Genomic DNA, 19,909 nt, shown 5'->3' on the forward strand with positions numbered 1-19,909 from the left:
TCACACTCACATTCATCAAATGGTCTACTTGATTGTTGTTGTGGTGTAAAGCCCCTTTTCAACATACAATAGGCTATACATGGTGGCCAGTACAACTGGTGGAGGAAGAACCACCGACCCACTGGAAGTTACAGGCAAGCTTTCTCACATACCAACATTTGCCTGAGACTCAAACCCACACAGATAGAGATGAGAGGTAAAGGCAAGCACTTGGCCACCTAAGTCTTGATGGTCCGAAATCAAAAGGGTGCTTCTCTCACATTCAGTATGGCCATCACAGTGGCCAACTTGACAGACTTGTTATCCCATCTCCTTTTGAATAGATGGTCATATCAACATGGGGTTTTCACTAAAAGAGTTCTTATGATGTCTAGTTGGTCCTAGTTGATAATGGTTCCAGTCTGATGACCATTATGGCCACCATAGTAGCCATCTACGAAATCTCTTTATCACTTTTCTTCCTGAATGGAAAGTCATAATGATAATGGGCAACTTTCAGATTTGTACTACTGATGCTGATACAGCCATCAAATATGGCTGCCTTTATTAAACATTAAAAAGAATAAGCAACCTCCAAAACCACTGAATAGAATTAGATCATAGTTGACAGAAAGCATACTGCTGTATAGACCTTTCAGACTGATACAGTTGATACTGGTCCATCATCAGATATAACAGCCTTTACCAAAAATAGAAAAATTTTTAAAGAACTTCTTTTCAAAACTCTCTCAACTTAATTTGATGAATTTAACAGAAAACATCTGGGCATAGAGGAGTTTCAAATGATGCCATTCCATCTATAAAAAGAGAGAAACATTTATGCAAATTTATCTAAAAACAATTACTTGACAGATTGTGGACAAATTTTGCTGATGTGCCACCAGATATAGGTAGGAAAACTCGAGAAACTTAGAAACAATTGTTTTAATAACATTAGCAGTAAGAAATTTCAACAGAGAGCTTCCTACTAACCCAGATTTCCTGACCAAGTGCTGTTGCATTTGTCTGTTAAGTGTCAAACAGATGAGCAATTTCTGACCCACTTGAGCCTCTTGTTAAATCTTTCATTAGGTTTTAACTTGTTTTCTAATAATATTTTGTTATTTGGGAATCTTGACCCATGGTAGAGCTGTTTAATCAGGGCTTTACCAGGCTACTTTTACTTTACACCCAGCTACTTAAATAAAAAATAAAAAAACAACTTTATCCCCATTGGGGGAGATCCCCCAAACCCTCTGCCTACTTTGGCAACTCACCCTCCAATTTTAAATCTAATGGAAGGCTGTGTAACTGCTATGTTTTTGTTGTAGTTCATATGAAAATGTCCTTGGAAAATTTACTATATTGATGGACTATATTTCAAGGCATCATTTGTTTGGACAAGACCTTTTTCCATCAGTGTAGCATGCCATTATTTATCAATTTATTTGGCTAATCATTGTCTCACAGAAGTTTTTGACACCTAATCCACATGTCTTCAGTAAGTGAGAAAATTGAGTTTCTGATTGTAGAGTTTCAAGTCCAAGTTCATTTTTTGTGATCAGTCAGTTTCATGACAACAGATGTCTGATAATGTCTGGTTTGGCCATCACCTATGACATTTGATGCTTGCATAAATAGGACCCAGCTGAAACAGTTGTTGACCACTGTTTAAGATTGATATGAGGGCCACATTCTGTTTCATAGTTGAATGTTTAGATTTTTTTTTTTTACACAAGTCTACTGAAGGACATCTCAGAAAAGGATTCATATATCAAATAAGTTTGCATTCTGTTTTATATACATAGTTCAGTTACATACAGTTTCTCTGAATGAATATAGACCACATTTGCATGTACACAGGGTTGCATTTTGGAAGGTCAGCATGTTAGCAAATCTAATTCAGAGTTTTCAAGATGTGGCAGCCCTTTGGTAATCCTCTTTTTCATGCAACTGACACACTCTTTGTAACCTAACACACACTTCTTGTAACCACCACAGCTCTGCAACCCTTTCAGATAATTGGACATGATTTGGTAGGTGTATTGCCTATTACATGCAGTTGTGCATTTTGAAGATGTGTGAAAATACAATTCTTTTGAGTGATTCAGTCTTTGCTACACTGGTTTTTTTTTTTTTTATCAGCATAAAAGAACGAGAAAAGTGTAATCACTCTCAAAACATCATTACATTATAGGACTGGCATGACAAATCTGAATTATCCATGTCAGTGCTAAAATTTACTTGACAATGTATTGTAACTATGCTTAGCACATAAGCACTTAAGTGCTGATTACTTTGAAAATTTCACAGTCCGTGATCACTGTATAGTCAGATGTATAAAATAATGTGATTTAAGATCTGAAATAAAACAAAGAACAAAGTTTTCATTCTCAAGAAAAGTAAATAAATTGTAAACTTAATACATTAACTTTTATCTCTTGTTCATGTTATGTATCAGTATTACGATAATAGACAATCCATAGACAGTAGTAAGATGTCATCTAGAAGTACCTGAGATCAGAAAATTAATATTGCTTGGATTTTAAAATTTCATTTCAGTTCAAATTTGAATCAACAAATTAATCAGTGAGAAAAGAGTATTAGATTAACAGTTTTTGAATATTGGACATGTACAGGTATGGATATCAGATTTGTTCCAATCCTATGCGGTAGTTTGCACAGATGATAGGGTGAGTTGAACAAGTTACCATACCATTCTCCCATCTATAATTTTTGGCACAGATACAAACAAAAACTACACAACAATATGAAATGGAATGATTTTGTTTGCCCTAACAATCAAAGAATAAGGCTTTTGAGGTTTGTTAGCATTATTTATTTTTTTAAAAAGGGTGGTAAACAATGTAGTTACAATAGAATGCATTTAATATTTCACAAAAAGTAGACAGCTTTAATTTCATTACCCTCTCTTTAGATTGACCTGAAAGTGTTTGTTTTCTCTTTAGATTGATCTGAAAGTGTTTGTTTTCTCTTTAGATTGGTCTGAAAGTGTTTGTTTTGTTTTGTTCTTCTTTAAGCACCACCTCCCCATTAAAATAAGAAAAATAGGTATAAAAGTGAAAATGCAGTTCACTTCCTTTTTTGAAACAAAGTTGACATTTGCTAAATATTGGTGGGATTTATTAAAGTAAACACAGGTAAGGCTTGCTTATATTGTGTTTGAATTAAGCATATTTGATCAAATTTATTGCATGATAGAAATTAGTCTTGGTTCCTGTAAATACATGCCCTAGAAAAGACCATGCTATCTACCAGGTTGATTGGTATTCAGTGAGCAGCTAATGAAAAGTTTATATATATCTGCACCTGTACAGATGTGCATTCAATCTGGGGCGATGTGGATGGGAATAATGATATGGGAATGTATAGATGGATGGTGGAATTTTTCTTAGCTCCACCATTCCAGTTTTTATATTGATATATGTCAGTTAAGTCTGGCCATAATTCTGACTTGTTGTACCATATATACTCACTTATAAACCAAGTCCAATTGCAAACTGCACAGACCCAGATCTGTCATATCATAATGTACAGGTAGACATAATGCACAGGTAGAACTGAGTCTGTGCAGTTTGTTAGGAATAATCAGTAGAACAAACATCATAGACCCTGATCTACAGGTGTATTATGCTATGGCAGATCAGGATCACTGTTTGCAGTTTGACTCGACTTATAAGCGAGTATATGCAGTAACAATCTCTGTTTTGGTATGCTAGAGAAGTTGATAAACTGCTGCTTGTGTTGTTTACCTTTCTTGATTTGTTTAGAATAATAATCCTGGATGTTATCAATAGTAAAAGCCAAACATGTCTGTATCTTGATAAAAGAAAGCAAAGTGCTTGCTCAGGTAGCAAGAGTTACTACATATACAAGTCTGATATTGCATAATCTTTGTGATTGAAGCTACCATTTAATATCACTTATTAAGATGCATCCAACTGCAAACTGCACAGACCCAGATCTGCTGTCGCATAATGCACCGACAAATCTGGATCTGTGCAGTTTGATAAGTATAATCAATAGAACACCAAAAAAAAAAAAACAAAGCGGTTGCTCAGGTAGCATGAGATTATACATGTACAAATCTGGTATTGCATGATCATTGTGGATAGGACATGCATTCATTACAGTTGTGCTATGATCAAATAGTGTAAACAAATGAAATTCTTAAAGCTTGGTTTTATTTACTCTTTGTAGGGAGATATATTGGAGATGAGTGCAGTTTAAGGGGAGGAGGACATTTTTTAAGCAATGAAATTTGCTCTTGGTCTTTTCATAACATAGTACTGATTGCAGATTCTAAATTTTCAGGGAGACTGTATTTTTAAAATATTTTCTGGAGAGGAAAACAATCCTCTCACATTTGCAGGTAATGCTCAACAACACATAATTATAAGGTTATGTACCATATATACGTGCTTAGAAGATGAGTCCTACTGCAAATTGCACAGACCCAGATCTGCCATCATATAATGCACCAGCAGATCTGGGTCTGTGCAGTTTAAGAATAATCAGTAAAACAAACAGCATGTACCCTGATCTACATGTGCATTGTGCTCTGTCAGATCAGGATCTTTGTTGTTTGCAGTTTGACTTGACTTATAAGTGAGTATATATGGTTTGAGCACTTGTAAAGTTGAAAGATGGAAGAAATACAGTGACCACTTATATCATTTAACAATTCTGACTGGAGTCCATTGATGCATCATCGCAGTTATACAGATCTTGCATTTATTTTTAGCTTACTTATTGCAGATAAGATGAATATTTAAAACTTGCAAAATGTAATTCTTCATTGAGTTTCATAAATATCATATGAAATGGTCACAGATGTTCAATTTACATCGCATGACAAAATACACTGGAGTACTGTTGTTAAAACTGACAAATTAGTGGTATTACCTGGTAATTGTATTACATTGAGAACCTCAAGCTGTTACACTTGTGCCTGGGGCCCTGGGTGGCAGTGGTCAGCACTCACCTTTACAGATAACTGCCATGTCACCTATGTCTATGTTGGCTTTAATATCAGACTCAGCCAATGTGGGTATGCGAGAAAGCTTGCCAGTATCTTCCAGTGGGTGCATGGTTCTTAACCAGGATTTCCTGGGGTTCTTCCTCCACCAGCTATACTGGCCACCATGTATAGCCTATCATGTGCTTAAAAAGGCATTCAACCCCAGAAAGCAACAACAACACTTCTGCCTGTTTGATGGTATTTTTAGAACATCAAGATGTTACACTTCTGCCTTCTTGATTTATTACACAGTAATGGCATTACATTTAGAACATCAAGATGTTACACTTCTGCCTTCTTGATTTATTACACAGTAATGGCATTACATTTAGAACATCAAGATGATACACTTCTGCCTTGTTGATTTATTACGCAGTAATGGCATTACATTTAGAACATCAAGATGTTACACTTCTGCCTTGTTGATTTATTACACAGTAATGGCATTACATTTAGAACATTATGGTGTTACACTTTTGCCTTGGTTGATGTAATATACAAAAAGTATGAGATGAATTTTTAATAAACTATTTTAATAACATCATGTCATAAACTGATTTATTTTCAGAAGTCCAGAGAGTTGATAGCTATGGGAATCACAGGCCCAGAAGGGCATGAGATGAGTCGACCTGAAGAGGTATAAACTAGGCATTTGATACAACTTAATTTTTTGAATTCTTTACAAGCAAACATTTCCTTTAAAATGAACCATTTTTTTTGTTGTATCAATTTTGGCTTCATCTAGAAATCAAAGACATAAATGTATTGCCAAAATTAACTTTATTTAACTTTATTTTTTAAGTATCAATGTATTTATATGAAGTCATTAAAGCCCAAAGTTAACTCAGACATTCTGACTTTTAAAAAGTTAATGATTTGTATGATTCAGCTCTTGTTTTGCTTATGTAATATCAGAAATATTTTAGAAAATTGTAAATGCTTCCTGACTTTAATATTTACTCAAACTTTAATTGTCAAACTTGATTACTCCACCTCAGCATGAAAATGACCCTGTATATTTGTGATCATTTAGTTTATGCCTAGATGACTTGTCAATGAATAATATTTAACATTAACCAGTGAAGTGCTAATGTTAATATACAAACTCCCTCACTATAAGGCCCTTCATATTAACAATATTCCTGTTATTAAGTGATTATAGTCATGCATCCTATGTCATTATTAAGCCACATAATTATATTCATTATGATTATAACAGGGTTCCAACACAGGTCTGGAATTCTGGAAGAGGTCTAGAATTTGAAAATTCTTTTAACACATCTTGGAAATGTCAGGAAAAATTGAAAAATGACTGAAAGGTCTTGAAAAAGTCTTAAATTTTTGTTATTATCCTCCAAGTCGGAAACCATTAATGTGACTGCTCTTTTGCAGGTGGGAAAAGCTTTAGTATATGGATTCAGGCTCTTTGGGAAGTTTGGACATTTTTATATTTTTGGTCTGGAAAAAGTCTGGAAACTTTAAATTTGTGGCAGGAACCCTGTTTTAAAGTTGTCCCACTAAAATATGATTTACTCCATGTCTCCCATGGTAAGCATTATAATGAGGAAGTACTGTACTTATGTGAAAAGATTAGAAACGTAACCGTAACAAGAAGTTGTATTACTCATCTACTTGGCACTTGATTCACTGCAAATGCTTTAATTGCAAATTTTATGCTTCTAATGGGTTTACTTATAGGTTTTTTATTTTATTTCGTGTTTTGAAATTTCATTTAGTGTACCCACTTTGTTGCTTTTATGTTTTTTTCCTGCAAATAACGAGCATGTATCCATAAATAAAAAGTGATGAGGACCTATATTTAGTTTTCCGTTTTCATATTCTCTGTAATTTTTTCCACTTTTATTCCTTGATTTTACATATGTTTTGTCATTGTTGTGGGCTTTTATTACTTAGCTATTCTTTGCATGCTTTTCTTTGTTGTTGTGGACTAGGTTGAAGCAGAAGCCACATCAAGGGCCATAACTATTGCAGATCAGTGTAACTGCCCCCTCTATGTTGTGCACGTCATGAGTAAATCTGCTGCTGACGCTATCTGTGTAGCACGAAGGAGAGGTTTGTATTATAGATTGATATACAGGTCAGAGTTCAAGTAAACTGGAAATTCTAATATTGATAACAGTTTCTCAGTATTATATAGTGATCAAAACATTGAAATTACATTTTTTTCTTCAAATGATTATTTTCTTTAGCTTGGTGTCATGATAATGTGACTGGGTGGGACATGTTGTTACATGTCTTCGGCATGATGCCCTAGGGCTAGACATCACTATAAACTGACACACTGTAGACGTCATAGCAATATGATTGAAAAATTGTTAAAGGAATGTTAAAAATCCAAATCACACACACACAATCACAAATATGTAACAAAAGGTTAAATGGTGAAAACAAATAGGTTGAACAAAACATATACTAAGTTACAGGTTTGATTTATTGCACACACCACTGAAAGGTTTTGGTTCTTGTTAGCCTTAGTCTATACAGCAACAGATGCAATGAAAGTTAAAGGATAGGCAGGCATCATCAGTTCCTGATATTTGCTATTATATGTAAAAATCTGGTTTTGTTTAGTCTACAGATTTTTCATTAAAGAATAGTAAGTTCTTTCAGAGGAATAAAAATTTTGTTGAGCATTACAACTGAATTGTATTAAGAATTTCCATATTTTCTTGAACTCTGTCATGTAAATATAGCTTTTTGCCTTTAGAGTCTGTCTAGTTGCCTTTTATGGTATTTCTTGGGTTTTTCTTTTGCATTGCATTCTGATGTCTCATTGGTTACCTTTCCTTTGCACGTGAACAGTGGTTATGTCAGATGACCATGAATGATCTCCAAATGACCTTTGTGGTATTTTTAGGTGGAAGGGGAAGCAGCCTGTAGAGCCATTGCCATAGCTAACCAAGTTAACTGCCCTTTGTACATTGTTAAAATAATGAGCAAAACAAGTGCAAATGCAGTAGCTGATGCTCGCAGAAAAGGTGAGAGTGTTAAATATACATAAATATATACTTCACTGAAAATAATATTATACAGTTATAAAGTTGGAAATTTCTTGCACTTGGTTTTTGAAAATAAGGTCTGAAAGTTGTTGTGGTCAGTGTTTCCCTTTATGCACATTTGTGTGTCAGAGACGCACGCTGGAGAAAATGGACGCACACATTTTGTTGCCATGTGTTTTTTTTACGCAAAGGATTCACATAATGTGATCAGGATTTATTTAATGTCCAGTGCATTGGACGAAGGTTGGCATCGTGTATACTTTGAGCATTGACTGGCTCCCCACTTTGTTTACTCCCTGTGTTGTGCAACGCAGGGAACACACGAAATAACGAACCAGACCAGCATGGGCAATGTTATGACGGAGTTGCTCACCCTAATCTCGCGAGCTCTCATGTGATCTCCATAGAGCTCGGCAAGATGTCATCTTGATGTTTAACCTCAGTGCTTGTTGCATTAGAAAGTAATCTCCAGATTAAAGCGTCGTGCACTAAAAATCTTTAGCAAAGAAAGTGAAAGAAGCAGAACACAAAAGAGTGTGGATCTAACTTTAATGAAAAATGGAGAAAATAATTCCCTTGACTGGAATACGGCACATCCATTAGGATTACCAGTGTGACTTCTGATTTCATGATTGCGATCACTACAAAAGTGAAAAATCCTGTCTTGGCAGGGTTTAAGAATTTTAAAATATTTGCCCTTGTTTGCCACAAGATATCTGGAGAACACATTATAACCCAAGGGGCCCCGAGTGGCCGAGTGGTCTAAAGCGCTCTTCGTTACGGATCACTGCCATCTCACCTCTGTCTGCGGCGGTTCGAGTCTAAGATTCAGCCAATGTGGGCATGTGAGAAAGCTTGCCAGTAGCTTCTCGTGGGTTGGTGGTTCTTTCCGGGGTTTTCCAGGTTCTTCCTCCGCCATTAATACTGGCCGCCATGTATAGCCTATCGTGCTGAAAAATGGCGTTAAACCCCACAACAACAACAACATTATAACCCAAAACATTCTTTCACAACAAAGAAATCAGTAAACTTGCCAAGACAAATGCGTTTATTTGGATTACACAATCGGGGGTCATTGCAGATTTTGTTGGTTTTTAACTTTGCTGCAATAAATAAAATATCTTAAAAGTTCAAGTGTAACTTATTAGAAACAAGATGAATCATTAGCCTCCTTAATTTTTGGATAAATTTGTTCTAGGACAAAGTACAATGAAATTGATGATAGTACACATTTTATGACAGTCAGTAAATTAACTGCCATTTGGTTAAAAAGATTTATTAGGCTTTTTGTATTGGCTTGTATATAATGTGTTGGTCTATACTATTGCTTCGTAAAGGGTGTTCTCTGTATAGAACAATATTCATACAGATAAGAAACAAATTAAGCAGAGAAACAATGAACAGATTAATGCTTATACCACTGGCATCAACATCTTTTTAAAGATTTTGATTTTAATAAGTTTCTTACAGAGTGGATCAGGAAAAAAGAGAGATGGGTATTGAAGTCTTATGCAAATGTTGAACTATGGACATTTCCCCCTTTCCCTCGTTTGTTCATTTTTGTTCTACTACCCCCTTACTTTTATGATAAAATCTCTTTAATGTTTGTATGCATATGTAGATGACCTGATTAGATTTTCTGGAATTGTACCAGTATTTGAAATTTTTCAAAATTGTTGAATGTTTTGGATTTCTCTATGTCTACATTTTGGACATGTTTCACAAATACAAATCTAGTTTATTCTGTTGACATTAGTCAGTCAAATGATACATAAAAATACATGCTGACTCACACTGTTATTACTTCTTCACACATGCATTGATTTCAATTAAACAAGCACCAGACCTGCCAACCCTTATGATTTTGCTGTAAGTCTTTTGAAAATTACCCATAAAATATGGACTTAACACATACAAGCATAAACTACGGAAAAATGATCATTGTAAAAAAATTACAGATAATTGGTTCATCTGTGTTTGATTTGGATCTGGGTTTCATATTAGAATTAGTGAAATTTGTCAGGGAACCAGACTAACTTTACAGCAGCACCCCAGACGCTTTAAACTGCACCTATTTCTTCATGCAAAGAGTCTGCATGATCAAACTGTTGATTATAGAAGTTTTTAAAATAGGCCTCCAGAAAGTGATGCATGTTTAAGACAAAAGGGAAAATAAGCTTCTTAAAAGTTTTAATAATCAGCACAGAAGAATAAAAAGGAGTTTTCAGATTCTTGTGAATTAAGCTGGAAAGGAAACAATTACTTTTATTGGACATCATGTGCCAATTGAGTATATCTCGTGGCGAGAGATATAATTGCCATCATGTGAAATGTAAAAGGAATTTCCAGGAATTACGTCAAGTTGAGAGATAGCAACAAGCCATTGAGTTGCATAGGGTTTGGAACTAAAGTTTGTGCAGCTGTACTAGTGGTAAATAAAGTCTACATGTACTTTACAAACTTTTCAGTTGAACATAATGTTTATCGTCACTGCATCGAACTTTTAATTATGTTTTCCAGCTTTACAATAGCAGTTATTGATATTTTGTTACACCTTACTGAAAACTGGTCAATCTTACAGAAAAAAATAAAATACCTTACTGAGATGGACTCATCAGGGTTGGTAGGTCTGAAGCACACATTATGCCTATCCTTTCCCTGTATACTTGATGAATACAAACTTCCTATTTTAAATTTTCAACAAAAAAATTTGTTACTTTACAAATGTTTTGATTGGGCAGAGATACGGATGTATCTGTCTTGCTGTGATTTGTCATTGAAAGATCACTTGTGGATGCCATGTTACATTGGCAACAACACCCTGGATCTATTTGCAAAGTACACATCTTCCATGATAACTTTGCTCACAACTGGGTCCAAAAACATAGACCGCAATGTAAGCCAGGGCTCGAGTTACCAAGGGGTCTCTCAAAAGTAAAGAAGTAGGTGCCATCCTGAATAGACATCAAGAAGACAGTGGAATGGAGGAGGTGTAAGCATTGTTTAATGGCTGAATACTTGTTTTATAATCACATTGGGAACAGTCGTCAATAAACAGCTTTTTCTGATGAAATTGTTCACTTTTTTGTATAAATTACCTTTATTTTTAAGATATACAATCCCTGAAAGATCACAAAAAACACAACTCCAACAGGTTTCAACACTTCATGTACATGTGTGCCATGTTGTATACCAACAGAATATTATGTTATGTTACTACTTTTTGCAAAAGAACAAGATTCCTTTTCTTGAAAAGTAAGCATTTGTTTCATGCAAAAACCATCAACATTGAAACTTGATATTAAAAATTCTTTTATTAGTAAAATATTGATGCCGTGATTTCATTGTAAGTAATAGTGAAACTTCTGAGCATCCTTCAGCAAATCTTTGAGTGCTAATTCAGGAATTTTAAGTTCACATCAAACTCTAGAACTTGCTTCACCATAATGAAGTGTATCTATCAAACAAAGCTTTGAATTCATCAGGGTACTCCTTTCACGTGGTTGCCTTGTTCTCTTTAATTACATTTGTGAATAGGAAAATTGAGGGTAGTTGTTATGTACACAATCATTTTTGTATGTGTTTGAGTGGTCAGTTGAAATGAGTTGACCCGACACACAACTATGACCACTAGGTCTTACACAGGTAGGATTTGCATGCCTTTTAACTTTTAAAATATTTCATTTGTGTTATTTGATTTGACACAAAAGACATTATTAACAAGATTATCCATAGCAGGTTCGCTTTTAACTGAGTGTAACAAATGCGTCCATAAATTGGAGATAAATACACAGTTGGCAGTTAATTATGTTTTAACAAAAATGCCCACAGACATAACTGTAGAATTAGATTTACATTTTTGAAGTTTGAATAGAAGATTGCATATTACATTTATGATGATTACACTGAAACTGAATTAAAATAAACAACTGAAGCACATATTTCACTTGGCAAAACGTATTTACTTGCTATTTATTTCTTTAAATGTTGCCACTGGTAGGCATTAGTGGCATTTTCATTATATAATTGCCTTGTGATCCGACAGCACTCCCCCCTCATTATAACATGGTTCCTATTAGAAGACAAGTATGGTTGTGCATCCTTTTTCATTATTCTGTAGCAGAATGATATGATTATGTACTTCATTGTAAGGTAGACTTGCGATAATACAGACATAGAAAACATAACAAGATTATGTAGCAGAATGATATGATTATGTACTTCAGTGTAAGGTAGACTTGCGATAATACAGACATAGAAAACATAACAAGATTTTGTAGCAGAATGATATGATTATGTACTTCAGTGTAAGGCAGACTTGCGATAATACAGACATAGAAAACAAAACAAGTTTATGCAGTACATTACATAAATACTGCAGTGTATAAACATTATGACAGCACAGTACCACGTGTGTATGTATGAAGACTGGAGTAGACACTGTTCTGTCTTTTCAGGATAAAAATAAAATCCAAATTTGTAATTTAAAAAGAGAATTAGAAGAAAATATATTGATTGCTAATAATTCATCACAGTTTATAAAGACCTTAAATGTGGTCCCAAGGAATCAGGATTTTGGACTTCTTTTGGTGACTACTTGGTTCTATGTGAATATGGTGCCCACCTTAAACATTTTGTTGTCAGTACTCTTTGACAGGTGATCTTCATGAAAGACTTCATCAAGGTTTAATTAATCCTGAAAATATTGCAGATCATGCATCAGTGTGGTTTCTATAGCAGCCATTTTGCAAATCTAGTTATCACTACATTCCCTAAACAGAAAGTGATATCATTTGGGGTTTTTGCCAGAGGACTTGTTTATCGTGTCCATTTGGTCCTCAGTAAGAATGTTGCCAATCTGACATCACGTATGCCACCATTGTGGCTGTACTGTTATCACTTACTCCTGAATGGATCGTATATCAATATGGAGTTTGCACAAAATTATTTGTGATGTCCAGTTAGTCTTGAATAAAAATCGTACTGATTATATTCAGTATGGCCATTATGATGACCTTGAGCATGGTACTGAATGACCTGAGGTTTGAACCGAAAGATTTTGTATCATGTCAAGTTTGTCCCGAATGAAAATGGTGTTGATTTTACATGACTACCATGGTGGCCTTATTGAAAATCATGTTATTACATTTTTTCAACTCTCGGCACCTGTGGGGGCACTCTACAGATATTATAAACTTCTGAGAAAGTGGTGGGCGTAATAAGGTGAAGTTGTTTACATTTGCAACATGTACAATGGACAGAATGTTGGAATATCTCTATGTTACCTTCATGTACTGTGGCTGAAATTTCATTGGATATTGTACTTGTGGAAATTATAAATGATCCTAAAATGACTGCTCCCTTGTGCTAAAAAAATCAGCCTGAATTAGTCTAAAGTACACTATCTTTAGCAGTTGTTAAAATAGGGAAAATGAACTTTGCAGACAAGTCAATAACAGCTTCTGAAAGTTGCTATGAATGAATTACCAAGTATATAAAATGTAAAAAGATCTTTTTTTAACAACTTACCTCTAAAGTCCAGGAGGTGAAAATGACCAAGCAGAGCTAGCAGTTTTTTTGAGAGATGCACCTTTGAAGTAAGGCCAAACTGTATACTCTATAACCCATATTACACCCATCAATTATATACCAAAATAAAGGGAATCAAAGGTTCTTTGAATAATACCTAAGATATACAAGGTCCTTTTTAAAACCAGTATAACCAGTGAGGACACCAGGGTAAATTCTTTTTCTTTAAAATTCTAACCCTATGCAAAATACAAAACTGGTGGACGCCACCTAAAAAGAAGATATGGTCCTAACTTCAATCCCTGGAAATTCTTTTCATCCAAAATTCAGTCCCTTTGAGAGACTCTTGTTACCAATTCTAGCATACAATGAACAACAGAAATAATTAAAATTACAACAAATTTAAGCAGAACATATTTTTTGTACTTCTTTGTGATAAACATGGACTTGGTCCACAGTTCATTGACGTTTACTTTCTTTGGCATACTGTGACTATGATTCATTCAAGATCAAGATACATGTATGGAGACCTAAATATTTAATCATGTATTCTGATAGGCCTTTAATCACTTGCATCAACCCCCAGGCTAATTGAAGTTAATCAGGCACAATATCACTTGATGTAGATAGGTTAACAATAAAAGTAATTGGGTTGTCAAAACACTGACATTATCTGTTTACAAACCTAGCTTGGATATTGTCAAGGCCTGTACATGTAGATGGACTACACAGTTTTTGGCAGACAAAATTCTTACAGGTTGAACTTAAGTGTGTGCTATTATCAATAATGCTTGCTGTTTTAAGGACTCTTCTTTAATATCGGACTTGTCAGATGAAATTCCTGGCTTAAAGGCTTGTAAAAGCAAGGTATACTGCAATTGTTGTTTGCTAACTTTTGCTTATTTTTATGAGTGATCATTTTTGTATTCCTTTGCAAATTTCTCTAGATAAAATTATCATAAGCATTAAAAGTATTACCTGTTGTAAGTATGATACCTTATGTACATGGTGATTGATTGAAACTAAAGATAGAAGACCTTTTAGTACTTACAACCAATTTGCTTCGAAGTTAAAGGTACACAAGGGTTCAGGTTTTTCTTGCAAGTTAAATTCACTCAAGCATGTTCAGGTTTTTCTTGCAAATTAATGGTACCTGAATTCACAAGGGTTCAGGTTTTTCTTACAAGTTAAGGCACCTGAATTCACTAGGGTTCAGGTTTTATTCTTAAGAAAAGAATGTAGAATTTGGTACCACATTGAAACTTTCTAACGTGTACTTCAAAAACTGGAAATACATAATACACATAATTTTTCTTTTTACAGGTAATGTAGTATTTGGTGAACCCATAGCCGCTAGTTTAGGTACTGATGGCACTCACTACTGGAATAAATGCTGGCGTCATGCTGCTGGTCATGTGATGGGGCCGCCACTTCGGCCTGACCCAACAACACCAGCCTATCTGATGGATCTGCTGGCTAAGTGAGTGACAGTCTGCAGTTACTTTTGTGCACATTTTTGTCTTTATATGTACAGTGTTGCATCTAGTGGTTTTGTGTATTTTACACATCTTTTTCAAAGTCTGGTGCAAAATCTTTAGGCCTATGAGCCATTTTGTGGCATAAAATTTTCATAGTTGATGCTAATATTTTTTCCTAATGTAATGTTTATTTTGTATAATCAGTCAGTATTGTCCAGGACAAGGCTCAAGCTTTTGGAAATTCCCAAGCTAAATGTAGAATTGAATCAATTAAGAACTACATTTTTTGAGAGCCCTATAAAATGTACAAATTCTTTTCCCAACATTAATCTTTTGTCTCTCCAACAATCAAAAAGGGCCTTTATAGATAATGAGGACAGATGTACTTTTTCATTAAATGCTTATTTTCAACTGTGATGTAAAGGCACCACCACTCTTTTTGACTTGGAGACAAATCCATCTGAGTGTTACTCATTCCCCAACATCTGGCTGTCATGTTTGAAGTTTGTACATTGAAGAAAGGGGAAAAATCTCAGAAATACATTAATACAGGTTAATTTTGTATTTATTCCATTGACAATAAACAGTGCTTGTCATAATGATACTGTCATGGTCTTATGTTCATTGCTTGATTCACAGACAGATAATGGACAGCAGAATAATTAATGATCTCCTTTGATCATTTTCAGCAATGACCTGCAGACTACAGGAACAGACAACTGCACATTTAACGCTGATCAGAAGGCATTAGGAAAAGATGATTTTAGAAAAATTCCAAATGGCGTTAATGGTGTTGAAGATAGGATGTCAGTTATCTGGGAAAAAGGAGTTGTAAGTAATGAATCTTTTTAGCTCACCTGGCCAGGTTAGATTATGTTATAGCTCTGTATCCATCACGCATCATCCATTGTCCGATATGAAAGCCTTACAGATTTGTATAAATGATGTCTGTCTGCTAAGAAATACTGCTTCTGCTTCTGAAACTGGAAGAAGTTGTTTACCATCTTTTACCCTAGAAACTTGTTCAACATTTAACAGAACTTGACCAGATTTGGCAGAAAGCATAAATAGTTTTACTATAAAAATGTTGTATTTTTCTTTCTCCAAATTGTAAATGAAAAAAAAATTGTTTCTTTCAGCGCTCTGGAAAGTTGGATCTGTGTAGGTTTGTGGCTGTCACAAGCACTAATGCAGCTAAACTGTTCAACATCTACCCACAGAAGGTGAGTATCTAGTACTATAGTGCCAGTAGTTAATTAACATTTTGTGGTCAGCAATATTATTGGTCACTGTTTTCAGCGCCGTTTTTTAGTATATATGCAAAACTTTTATTCATGATTTTGCTATAAATATTGTCTGTAGAAGATCATACATTTGTGAACATATCTGGTACAGCTTTGTTTTGTTGATAATCTTGTTAAAATGTTAAACAGAATGAAATTGGTTCCTTTAAGTAAAACCTTCAAGAGTTCTTTCGCTCAGAACTTTTGTTAAAAATTGTCCCTGTAATAGGTTGACCATTGGATCAGGGAACCATCCCAAGGTCACCTAACTATCTCACTTAAGGAACAATAACTGTAGTGTAGGAAAAAAATAATACACATAATACACACACATGCACACATTTATATAGTACACATTACTGTTTGAGATAGATAAATAAAAACATAAGTGACAGACTTTGTTTTATTATAGTCCTTTTTTACTGTTTACTATCAAATCAGACTTAACAAAATATATTTTGGTTAGCTATTAGCTTATAATACAAACACATTACATGCTATAACATGATTCTGTTCAACATGCATTTGAATTATAACACAGCGTTCTTTGTTACTGGTGGAATAATGAATCCCACTGTTCCCAAATAACATAAATGCTTCTTCAAAGATTTGATTGCGGAATATTTTTCCAGAGTATAGTGGTCTTTAAGAAAAAACTTTTAACCCATCTAATCTAGGCTTATCCCCCTTTATATATCTCTCTCTCTCTCTCTCTCTCTCTCTATATATATATATATATATATATATATATAGTATTTGGACACATCGTTCCACAGCCTTAGCAAAAATTAAAAGCTTGTCCATGTATTCAACCTCTACTTGTATCTCCTAATACAACAGTTTTTGCATTTGGCACAATATATGTATTCACTTTATTACAAATCCAGTGGACACATCGTTCCACAGTCTTATTATCATATCATATTCCAAAACATATTCTTTATTGTTTCCAGGACATTTTTACAAAATGTAAATTTATCATTGTGGGACAATTTTAATTTATATAGAATGAATTCATTGGTAATATTCTCTGTTTAATACAAAATTGAAATCATTGTAATTTTGAGTTTCTTGTTATTTTAAAAACTTTTAACTTTATTTGTCAGGCATATCCACATTCAAATTGAAATTTTCATTTCATTTATTTTCGCTAGGTTGTTTAACATTCTTTTTTAAAATCGATGTGTAATATTCTTTTATTGTTGTAAAATACAGTTTCTAATTGGAAAGGGATAAATAGCATGACCAGTGTCGTTATATATAACTGTAACTTTTTACTTAAGGACTTTACACACACACATTGAATTATACCTTCAAAGGCAAGGAAATTCATATTGAGACCATATATAGTTTTAAAGCTATCAAAGTCAATAATATTTCCCTGATCTGTACACATATCACCAATATAGATAACATTATGTTGAAACCATTTCCTATAGAAAATGGGAACCTTGTTCACCCATATAAGGAAGTTCATCCATAAACTTGTTTTCATAACATCTTCTGTCTGTGGTATGTTTTCTCTGTTAACAGCTTCCAAGCTAGTAAAGCATCTTTTGTCTGTGGTATGTTTTCTCTGTTAACAGCTTCCAAGCTAGTAAAGCATCTTCTGTCTGTGGTATGTTTTCTCTGTTAACAGCTTCCAAGCTAGTAAAGCATCTTCTGTCTGTGGTATGTTTTCTCTGTTAACAGCTTCCAAGCTAGTAAAGCATCTTCTGTCTGTGGTATGTTTTCTCTGTTAACAGCTTCCAAGCTAGTAAAGCATCTTCTGTCTGTGGTATGTTTTCTCTGTTAACAGCTTCCAAGCTAGTAAAGCATCTTCTGTCTGTGGTATGTTTTCTCTGTTAACAGCTTCCAAGCTAGTAAAGCATCTTCTGTCTGTGGTATGTTTTCTCTGTTAACAGCTTCCAAGCTAGTAAAGCATCTTCTGTCTGTGGTATGTTTTCTCTGTTAACAGCTTCCAAGCTAGTAAAGCATCTTCTGTCTGTGGTATGTTTTCTCTGTTAACAGCTTCCAAGCTAGTAAAGCATCTTTTGTCTGTGGTATGTTTTCTCTGTTAACAGCTTCCAAGCTAGTAAAGCATCTTCTGTCTGTGGTATGTTTTCGCTGTTAACAGCTTCCAAGCTAGTAAAGCATCTTTTGTCTGTGGTATGTTTTCTCTGTTAACAGCTTCCAAGCTAGTAAAGCATCTTTTGTCTGTGGTATGTTTTCTCTGTTAACAGCTTCCAAGCTAGTAAAGCATCTTCTGTCTGTGGTATGTTTTCTCTGTTAACAGCTTCCAAGCTAGTAAAGCATCTTGCCAAAAAGTATTGTTTGTTATTTTCGATAAGGTCATCACATTTTCATCTCCTGATAATAACAGGTACTTAATCTGGCATATTTCATATTTAAATAAATGGACCAATTTTCTGTGAGGTGGAAGAACTCAACAAATCCATGCTATTTTCAAAAAAATTTAAATTTGTATCTGTCATTGCCATGCCACCTTTACAAGAAAGTCTGAATCGTAACCAAACTTTTGATTTTCTTAGAAAGGTGAAAAATAATTCATTTAATTTCCAGATAAAATTTTGTGGAGGATTTGGTAATGAGATGAACAAATGATTAAGCTTTGGAATAATTAAGGTTTTCAAAACTTCTGTTTTACAAATTGGTGTTAAGGATCGCTTGTTTTAAACAAGTTTGAATCATTTCTGGGGTTTTTCTTCAAAATTCATTTTTACCATTTATCCATGTCTACTTTATGCCCAATGATGCAACTTCAGTCACCCACTGGAACTTAAACCTGTGATACAATGTTTCTGCACTGTACTTCTTGCATCCTATCCAGACTGCTTTTGTTTCGGCAATGTTAAGTTTCAGTCAGTTCTGAAATCATTGCAAAAAAGTTTAATATTTAAATAGAGGATTCCAAGGATTCAAAAGAACCATCAAGAATTAAAGAAGTGTCATCTGCAAACTGTGACAGTAAATATTCTGTTTCCTTTAGCTTGATATCTTTTATATTTTTATTATTCTGTATTAGTGTAATCAATACTTCTCCCCAGAGAAATGGGGATATTGATCACCTTATTGACAGCCTCTGGAAATGTGGAAAAACTCAGAAATGCATTTTGCAAATCTGCTGATGAGATATTACAGTAAAAAGTTTTAGCCCAGTGCGTTATACTTGGTCCAAAATTTTTAAAAGTTAGAACCTTATGAATAAATCCCCATGAAATAGAATCAAATGCTTTTTATAAAATCCATCAATACCCAGAATTTGTAACTCTTCTTTAATGTGCCTCACTTCTTTTTCACTAAAAATAAAGTTCATGAAAAATTTGAACTGCAGGCACTAGCCTTCAGCCTTCATGCCTTTAGGGGAAAGATTCTTGCATCATCAGAATATGAACATTTCACCCAGTTGATGACTAGTGCATATTTGAGAACGTGAAGTTTAGATAAATGGAAACTAGGACGAATCACCTTCTTATTTGCATATACTAGAAATGTTTTGGATTCATGATTATTAATTTAGATGAACCAATAATTTGTATTTATTGCATGAGTTCTGTGGAGATGTCTTTGTGATTGGAT

General features: G+C 34.3%; 1 protein-coding gene across 9 annotated transcripts in view; it reads left to right on the top strand.

Annotated features, from left to right (window-relative positions):
- LOC149784942 (dihydropyrimidinase-like) overlaps nucleotides 1–19,909 on the top strand; it is a 200,116-nt gene that overhangs the window by 166,011 nt on the left and 14,196 nt on the right. For 8 of the 9 annotated variants that reach the window (XM_089978579.1, XM_089978581.1, XM_089978586.1 and 5 more), the window contains 5 exons: nucleotides 5,589–5,657; nucleotides 6,973–7,093; nucleotides 14,893–15,049; nucleotides 15,737–15,878; nucleotides 16,187–16,270. In XM_089978579.1, coding sequence (XP_089834705.1) covers nucleotides 5,589–5,657; nucleotides 6,973–7,093; nucleotides 14,893–15,049; nucleotides 15,737–15,878; nucleotides 16,187–16,270 — 573 coding nt within the window. Of the gene's footprint in view, nucleotides 1–5,588; nucleotides 5,658–6,972; nucleotides 7,094–7,898; nucleotides 8,020–14,892; nucleotides 15,050–15,736; nucleotides 15,879–16,186; nucleotides 16,271–19,909 lie in introns of all 9 variants that reach the window. The other variant, XM_089978580.1, reaches the window with a different exon arrangement.

Source organism: Sinohyriopsis cumingii, chromosome 13, assembly GCF_028554795.1.
Source record: "Sinohyriopsis cumingii isolate HCF-2022 chromosome 13, ASM2855479v2, whole genome shotgun sequence".
NCBI classification, from domain to species: domain Eukaryota; kingdom Metazoa; phylum Mollusca; class Bivalvia; order Unionida; family Unionidae; genus Sinohyriopsis; species Sinohyriopsis cumingii.